Source organism: Ursus arctos, unplaced genomic scaffold (assembly GCF_023065955.2).
Source record: "Ursus arctos isolate Adak ecotype North America unplaced genomic scaffold, UrsArc2.0 scaffold_20, whole genome shotgun sequence".
Classification (NCBI taxonomy): domain Eukaryota; kingdom Metazoa; phylum Chordata; class Mammalia; order Carnivora; family Ursidae; genus Ursus; species Ursus arctos.
In genome coordinates this window covers 50,442,413-50,451,487 of record NW_026622875.1, presented here as the reverse complement: position 1 = coordinate 50,451,487, position 9,075 = coordinate 50,442,413, and the positions used below count along the sequence as shown (strand labels likewise).

Below are 9,075 nucleotides of genomic sequence, written 5' to 3'. Positions count from 1 at the left end.
TTCTCCCATGTTTCCTAACTCAGAGAATGGAACCACTCTCTGTCCAGTGGTGGCCTGTGGCAGATTGCATCAGTGGCCCCAGTTCTGCACCTTCCCTGCATCCCCACCACTTGGCTTTGGCTGTCCACGAGACTTTGGCTGGTGGCACAGAGGAGGACATGTAGCATGCCAGCTCCAAACCTAGGCCTTCAGAGGCCTCACATGCTTGGCCTTGCCCTCTTCTGCTCCCCTGCTTCCATGAGAAGAGCGTGCCTGGGGTACTCTGCTGGTCCCAGGAAGAGAAGGATGAGAGACATGTGAAGCAGAGTCACTCCACCTGAGCCTAGTGTAGATCAGCGGACAGCCCCCTCGGCCTCCTGTTGACCTGCTGACAAGTGAGGGACACTACGAGATTATTGTTCTAAGGCACCAAGTTTCAGGGTGCTTTGTTATGCATCAACAGTTAACCAACCAGGTCGCCTAAACTAGAAACCGGACATTGCCTTTGACTCCTCCCCCTCCCAGTCCATGTGGTTCCCAGATCTTCCCGAATATCTTGCCACTCCACTTACTGTCTCCATCCTCGGCACCTCTGCCTTACCTCGGGCCACCTGCAACCCCATTTTGCTCCATTTTCCCTTCCTGCCTTTTGCCCCTATTCTCCACAGAGCATCTTCCTATTATGCAAATCTGATCACGTGACTTTCGGGGGGGGTGGCTTTGCCCTCAGGCTAGGGTATCAGTTAGGGCCCCGATGAGAGAAGGAGCTTTGCTGGGGACTGTGGGTATCCTGGTTCCTGCGAAGAGACATCTCCGGGGCAGTTTCTGCTTTGTTCCCAAGTCGGTGCGGGGGCTTTCTAATTGGTAGCGTGCAGGGAGCCAGGTTCAAACTTGGAGCAAAATAAGCAAAAGTCTAGCCTCACTCAGGCCTTGGCAGCACTTCCTCAGGGTCCCCCGTAAGCACCTCTACTTGGGGGTGTGCTTTTTCAGGGCATCAACAAAGACAACAACCTGAGAGACATAGACAACTTGGAATTACACTTTATCTTCAGTCCTTGCTAATGGGTTAAGTCGTGGGTGGGCAGCTTCCGTTTGTAGGCGAAGGGGCTCTCAGACCTCCAGCCTTCTCCTGCCACAGTGAAAGGGCTGTTACATCAAAAGAAAGGATGAGTCACCAGAATGGGGTAGGTGCCACAACCCACAGAGAAAGGACCCCCTGAACAAGACAAGGCCTCCCTGGGAGACAACTTGAGAAAGAGCCGGCGGCCTTGGCCTTCAGAGACATTTGTATTTTGCCACGGGCCTTCTCACAAGACTGCTCAGAAAATTGTCTATTTTAGTGCTTCAACATGCAGATTCTGGAGTCAAACTTGCTGGTGTTTGGGCCCAGCTCTGCCACTGATCTCCGGACCTCGGGCTAAGAGGAGCATCTGGGCTCCAGGCAGCTCAAGTTCAGCGAGAGAGACAGCCAGGTGACCAGACCTTTGCAAGAGTATGAGGGGGGCTCTGAGCTCTGATAGGCTGGGAAGGCCCTGGGAGGAGCCTCTCACCTGGAAGAGCTTCTGGGAAGAAGTCAGTCCTAGGGACAAGAAGGACAGATCCAGGTGGAATGTGGGGAGGAGAAGGTGTCCTGGGTTCCAGGGGGGAAAGGGAGTGGGTCTGATTTTGTTTCTCATGTCCCCTTCGCCGTGTCTGGCACACATCAGACTACCAATACCAGCTGACCCCAGGAATGAATGAGCTCTCTGTCCAGAACATGGGGAGCTCTGATTTTAAATACAGAGGTGGGATGTGGCACATGTCAGAGCTGAGTAATCATTCAGATTTGCTGGGACATGACAGGGACCGTTGGAGCCCAGTTTCTGCAGCCCCAGGGTACATTTGTCTGTGACCTCGGTGTCACCAGCATGAGTGCCTTGGTACCCAAGAGGCAACCATGAAGTCTCCAAGCTCAGGGCCACCAGAGAGACAGGTAGGGCTAAGCCAGGTTAAAGGTGCAATCTCTGGCCCAGACGTCCTCCGCGGGAAGCCAGGCCGCGTTAGGGCAAGACCTGTGCAGAGAGCACATGTGGCTGGGTAGTTGGGCAGGAGAGGGGTGGGGACAGAGAGCTGTGTAGGGGAGTCCCTGTCTTGTTGCACAGGTAGGGAGGGCAAAGGCCCTGCCGGACGCTCGTTCCCGCCCCGTCTCCCGGCAGGCGGCGCCAGAGCGCAAGCCCGCGGGTGACACGGGTCCGGGAGTCCAGCCGGGCGGGGCGAGGGGCGGGCCCGGCGTCTCTGGGCGCTGGAGCGCGGCGACACTGCCGCCGTGGGAAGGACGGACGGACGCGCCCCCGGACCCTCCGCGGCCATGGCAGAGCACCCCGCTCGTCCCTGCTGCCTGGGCTGGGACTTCAGCACGCAGCAGGTACCGTCGCGGGCCCCGGGTACGGGCGGGGCAGGCCGTCTCCTCCGCGAAGCCGGGCGGGCTGGCTGGACCCGGCGCGGGGAACCCTGGGCCGAGCCGCGGCGCGCCTCCCTCCCGGGCTTACTGGGGGGCGCCGGGGTCCCCTGCCCCGTCCTGTCTTGCCCGTGCCGCCCGCCCGCCAGATGCGGCCGCGACCGGGCCTGGACTAGGGCCCTCCCGGAAAGGGTGGGCGCCCCCTCCCCCAGCCCCGGCGAATCCCGCGGGCACGTAGCGGGAAGTGCCCGGAGCTGCCGGGGTCCCCGAAGCGCTCGCACGTCGTGAGCGCTGAGTGACAGGGACCCGAAGGAACTCGGCCGTGTAAGACTCCGGAACAAACAGACGGGTAGCCGTGCACAAAGGCATAACCAGTGACCTGGAACCAGATCACTGCTTGAAACTTTTTTAGTTAGAATGGGCACGATATACGCATGAACTTTGTTCCACCCTGCGTTGGCACCAGCATGCCCAGGTCAACGTACCCGGCACTGCTGGCCCCAGGAGGGGCTGTACTGCTCCCAGGGCTCTGCAGACAGGAGGGCAGAGTCAGAATGCCTTCACACTGGGTGTGGGGTGCCAAGGGGCTCCTTTTCCTTAACTTGGGAAGAAATCAGCACAGGTGCAGTCAAACCCCAAGGTCTCCACCATGGGTCAGCTAGGCAGGCTTAGACCAATCCCTGACCAGAAAGTCCTGTGGGACTCTGCAGTCAGGTTGCCTTGCTGGGTCTCAGTGCCCATCTGTCCGAGAGAGGAGCTGTGCCCCAGAGTTTGGAGGTCTGCTCCATCCAGACCCGTGCAGCCCCAGACCATGATCATGGCCTATGGGAACAGCCCAGGGACCTTGTCTAGTCTCTCAGGTCCCTGCAGACAGGGTCCCCAGGGCATCTCCAAATGCTGCCTCTCATTCCTTCCCCTGGAGGGCTTACTGAGACCTCCTTGCCAAGTTCGGAAATCAGCTCATCTATGAACATTTGGTTCTAGAGGTCTTGGATTTGGTCGTTTAGGGGGCAGAGATTCCTTGAGCTGTATGGGTATTTCTACTTTGCCTCAGCCTCTTCATTTTGCCTGCTCTTTGGGTATGTTCCCAGAGGAGGCCTCTGTTGCCATGGTTACAGCGATGCACCCCAGCCTTCTGGAAGGTCTCCAGGCTGAGCCACTCACTAGGGTGCTGGGCTTCACCTGGTGACATTCCTACCCCTGGACCAGTGTAGAAGCTGAGGAAACTTCTATACACCACTTTAAAAAATGCCTTCCAGGTGAAAGTTGTTGCTGTTGATGCAGAGCTGAATGTGTTCTATGAGGACAGTGTGAATTTTGACAGAGACCTTCTAGAATATGGGTATGTACCTATACGTGTATGTGTATGTGTGTGTGTGGGGGGGTGGTTTTGGGGTCCTCCCTCAACCTTTTACATTCATAAACTACACTACTCTGGTGTTACATTGTGATTTGTGAGAAATACATATTTGGTCATTCAGATGGCCAGAATATATTTCTCACATGCATTTGGTCTTTATCCACAGTTCCTGGCTCACAGCTCCCAAAACCCTTGGAAGGTCCCAGTGTTGACAGTCATAAAGGTGTCTTTTTTTATGTTAATGGAGATGACTTTTGGACCCCACCCAGGTGCAGGGGCTGGTTGCCAAGAAGACCAACCATGTGATTAGAGGGTTGGAATTTTCAGCTGGAGTTTGAAAGGCCAATGGCCAATGACTTAGTCAATCCTGACTATGTAATGAAGCCTTCATAAGGACTCAAAAGAACTGGGTTCAGAGAGCTTCTGGGTTGGTGAACGTGTGGAGATTGGGCAGAGTGGCTTGCCTAGAAAGGGTATGGAAGCTCCGTGCTCTTTCCCCATACCTCGCCCTATGTACCTCTTCGTCTGGCTGTGGATTCCTGTCCTTTATCATGTCCTTTAATGAACTGGTAAACCTAAGTACAAGTATCCTTGAGTTCTGTGAGCTGCTCAAGCAAATTAAAAGAACCTAAGGCCACTGGAACCAACAGTTTGCGGCTGATTGGTCAGAAGCACAGGCAACAGCCTAGGGCTTGCGCCAGGCATCTGAAGTGGGTGGGGAGGGCAGTCTTGTAGGACCGACCTCTTACCTGTGGAATTTGATGTTGTCTCCGGTAGATAATGTCAGACCCTCTGCTGGTGTCTGAGAATTGCTTGGTGTTGTGTGTAGGGAACCACCTTCCCTTCTCCCGTCCCCCACCACATTGGAATTGCATCCAATAACCTAAGAGCTCATATCTGTAGATGTGGCTTCATCAAACCGCAGGCGTGGTGGTCTTGGTAGACCTCTCGGCAGCCCTTTGTCCTGTGCCCTGAATGTGTTCTCCATTCCTTCCCAATTCCACACACTCATTCATCCATACATGCAATAGGTATCTGTTGAGACTTGCTTTGTGTCATGCACCACGCTGGGTACTGGGATTTGATGGTGAACCAGAGATGTGGTCCTTACTCTCCCAGAGCTTTCTGTTGAGTAGGGGAGACTGATATCAATCAAGGAATCTCACAAAAGAATATTTGATTATAGACTCAGAGAAGGCCATTATAGGAAAGGAACTCACTTCTCCAAATGTTTATTATAAAGGAATGTGACCCAGACTTGGGGGGCAGTCAGGAAGGGTTCCTAAGGAAGTAGTGCTTTAGCCAAGGTCTGAGTGATTGGGGTTTGCCAGGTGATGGAAGGGAGAGAGCATCCCAGGAAGAAGGAGCTGTGTGTGCAAAGGCCCTGTGGCAAGAAAGAGCACTGCTTATTCAGAGAATTGAAGAAAGCCAGTGTGGCTGGGGAGTAGAGAGGTGGAGGCTGGGCTTGGTTACATAGGCCTTGGTACACAGTTTGTCTATATCCCAATACCTATGAACAGCCACTAAAGGACCATAGGGATGGGGGTAAGGTGTGACACGGTTTTATTTGTGTTTTGAAAAGATCTCTCTGGGTGCAGTGGGAGACCAGTTGGGGATTGGTCAGAATGAGTGTTGGGAGACTATGGAGGTTTTTCTAGATCTTCTGGATGGGAAATTATAGAGTCTTGGAGGAGAGAGCTGGGTGGTAAAATTGACAGGGCCTGGGGTAGAATTGAATGTGAGATGTGAAGGTGAGGTTTCTGGCTGGCTTTTTGGATGGATGGTAGACAGTGGAAGAGAGTTGATTTTGGGGAGAAAGATCATGAGTTTAGCTGTTGAATTAGTTTGGGAGGGCTGTCAGAAAAAAATACCACAGACTGGGTGTCTTAAACAATAGAAATTAATTTTCCTATAGTTCCGGAGCCTGGAAGTCCTTGATCAAGGTGCTGGCTGGGTCAGTTTCCTGTGAGGCCTCTCTCCTTGGTTTGCAGATGGCTTCCTTCTTGCTGCCTGTCACATGGTCATCCTCTGCCCCTACATCCCTGCTGCCTCCACTGTGTTATTTGTGTCCCAATCTACTTTTATAAGGATACCAGTCATACAGGATTAGGGTCCACCCTAATGACTTCCTTATAAGGTAATTGCCCCCTTTTCAAGGCTCTTTTTCCAAATACAGTCACATTCTGAGGTACTAGGGATTAGGACGTCAATATATGAATTTGGGAAAATATAATTCAGTCCATGCAGCTGTGGGCTTGTTGATTCTGAGGTGGCTCTGAGAGGCCCTGGCGGAAGTGTCCCTCCACAACTGTTTTAGACATCACTTCTGGGGCACTTGGCTGGCTCAGTCAGTAGAGTGTGCAACTCTTGATCTCAGTGTTGTGAGTTCGAGCCCCTTGTTGGGTGTAGAGATTACTTAAAAATAAAATCTTAAAAAAAAAAAAAGATATCACTTCCCTGCTGGCTCTTTGTGCACCGCCCACTGCTGATGACGCTGTGTGCCTCCTCTGAGCTGAGGTGGGAAGCCATCTTGCATTTGTAGTTGATATTACTGCAGGCCATGTGTGTTTGAGTTTTGGTAGTTTGTATCTTTCAAGGAATTGTCCCATTTTATCTAAGCTATTACATTTATGGCTGTGGAGTTGTTCATAATATTCCTTTATTTTCCTTTGGTGTCTGTGGGGTCAGTAGTGATGACACTTCTATCATTTCTGATATTGATCATTGGTGTCTTCTCTCTTATTGTCTTGGTTAGCCAGGCCAGAGGTTTACCCATTTAATGATCTTTTTGAAAAGTCAGCTTTTGGTTTTGTTGATTTTCTCTGTTTTCCTCTTTTCATTTCCCATTGATCTGTGTTCTCATTTTCAGTGTTTCTTTTCTTCTGCTTGCTTTAAGATTGCATTGCTCTTCTTTACTTTCCTGGAGTGGAAGCTTAGATTCTTTATTTTAACTCTTCTTTTCTAATATATGCATTTTAATCCTATAGGTTTCCCTCTAAGCACTGCTTTTGCTGTATCCCACAGACTTTGATGTTATATTTTCATTTTTATTTGGTTCAAAGTATTTTTTAATTTCTCTTGAGACGTCTTTGACTCGTGTTGTTGAGAAGGATATAGCTTAATCTCCAGATCTTAAAGTGATCTTTCTGTTCTGGATTTGTACTTTAATCTCTAATTGTAGTATGAAAACACACTTCGTATGATTTCTGTTCTTTTAAATTTTTAAAGTCTACCTCACTCTCTCTTTCGACTCAATGAGTCTATCAGTCCTCTCCATTAGGAAAAAAAAAGATACCCATACCCAAAATACAGTATTGCTTAGTATTGCTTTTTTACCCAGTTACGTTTTTAAGATCTTTCAAACCAAATATATACAGATGCAGTTCATTCCTCCCCCACTGTGTTTTTTTTACGATTTTGTTGAGATATAATTGATGTACAGTAAACTGAACATATAAAATATGTACAGCTTTGTAAGTTTTTTTTTTTTAAGATTTTATTTATTTATTTTTTGAGAGAGAGAGGGTACCTGAGAGAGAGCGTGAGCTGGGGAAGGGGCAGAGGGAGAGGGCGAAGCATTCTCCCTACTGAGCAGGGAGCCCCATGAGGAGCTCTACTCCAGGACCCTGGGATCATGACCTGAGCCGAAAGCAAACACTTAACCGACTGAGCCACCCAGGCGCCCCAACTTTGTAAGTTTTGACATTGTTGTTCCTCCTTGAGACTATCACCAGAATCACGATAATGAACATTTTCATCCCCCAAAAGTTTTCTTGTGCCCCTTTGAGTTTATTCCTCTTCCATACCCCAAGCCCCTGGGTAACCACTGGTCCGTTTTCTATTACTATGGATTAGTTTGCACTTTCTAGAATTCTATATAAAGGGAATCATAATTATATATTCTTTTTAATCTGACTTTTAAACTCAGTATAATCATTTTGAGATTCGTCTGTGTCGTTACGTGTGTCAATAATTTGTTCTTCTCATTTCTCAGTAGGATTCCATTGGATGAATGGACCACAATTGTTTCATCCATTCATCTGATGAGGGCTATTTGGATTGTTTTCAGTTTTTTATTATTATAAATAAAGAGGCTATGAAACTAGATGTCTTAGTGTCAACGTAAGCTTTCATTTGTCTTGGAAATGAACGACTCAGGAATGGTTAAGTTGTATGGTAGATTTTAAAAAAAACTCTCATATTATTTTCCAAAGTGGTTGTTTTAATACAGATATTTTGTTAATAGGCATCCCATATACTTGGTACATAATTTGAGAGAAACAAAAGGCATGCAGTGAAAAGTCTTAATCTCTCCGTAATCTCATTTCTCCCCCCCCAACAGAAAACTTTCATTAGTTTTTTGTGTGTCCTTCCAGTGTTTTTTATCAACTCACACATCAGAAAGTTTACTGTACACACCATTGTGTACTTTGCTTTACTCATTTCACAATAATTAGGCTGTATTTCCACATCAGTACATAGAGCTTCTGTGTTCTTTCTTTTTTTTCAGAGAGAGAGAGGTTGTGATCTTGAGTGGGGGGAGGAGCAGAGGGCCAGGAAGAGAGAGAGAGAATCTTAAGCAGGTTTCCTGCTGAGCATAGAGCCTGACCAGGGCTGGATCTCACGACCCTGAGATCATGACCGGAGCTGAAACCGAGAGTTGGTTGCTTAACTGACTGAGCCACCCAGGCACCCCTCTGCGTTTTTTTATAAGATGTGTACATGAAATTGAAGGGCTCTGGGTTGTTTGCGGTGAAAAATGATGTGAGTTACCTTACATATGGCATTACAGACATGTGCCGGTTTATCTGTAAAATAGAAGTTTGGAAATAGGAGGTGCCTGGGTGGTTCAGTCGGTTGGCATCTGACTCTTGATTTGGCTCAGGTTGTGATCTCATGGGTCACGGGGTTGAGCCCCAGGACAGGCTCTGCACTCAGCAGGGAGTCTGCTTGAAGATTCTCTCCCTCTGCCTCTCCCCTGACTCGCACACGCATGCACGCTCTCTCTCAGGTAAATAAATAAATCTTTTATTACTTTTTAAAAAAATTTTTAAGGTTTTATTTATTTATTTGTCAGGCAGAGAGAGAGAGCACAAGCAGGGGGAATGGCAGGCAGAGGGCGAAGCAGGCTCCCCGCTGAGCAAGGATCTGGATGCGGGACTGGATCCCAGGACCCTGGGGTCATGACTTGAGCCGAAGGCAGACGCTTAACCGACTGAGCCACTCGGGTGTCCCAATGAACAAATCTTTTTTTAAAAAGTTTGGAAATCGGATTGCTGGATCGAAGAGCAAATAGATT

General features: G+C 49.1%; 1 protein-coding gene across 1 annotated transcript in view; it reads left to right on the top strand.

The window, feature by feature from the left end:
- The first annotated feature begins 2,234 nt into the window (after positions 1-2,234).
- Positions 2,235-9,075, top strand: part of XYLB (xylulokinase) — a 51,981-nt gene continuing 45,140 nt past the window's right edge. Inside the window, exons 1-2 of the mRNA XM_048216144.2 lie at positions 2,235-2,383; positions 3,676-3,758. Coding sequence (XP_048072101.1) covers positions 2,327-2,383; positions 3,676-3,758 — 140 coding nt within the window. The 5' untranslated portion in view covers positions 2,235-2,326. The remainder of the gene's footprint in view (positions 2,384-3,675; positions 3,759-9,075) is intronic.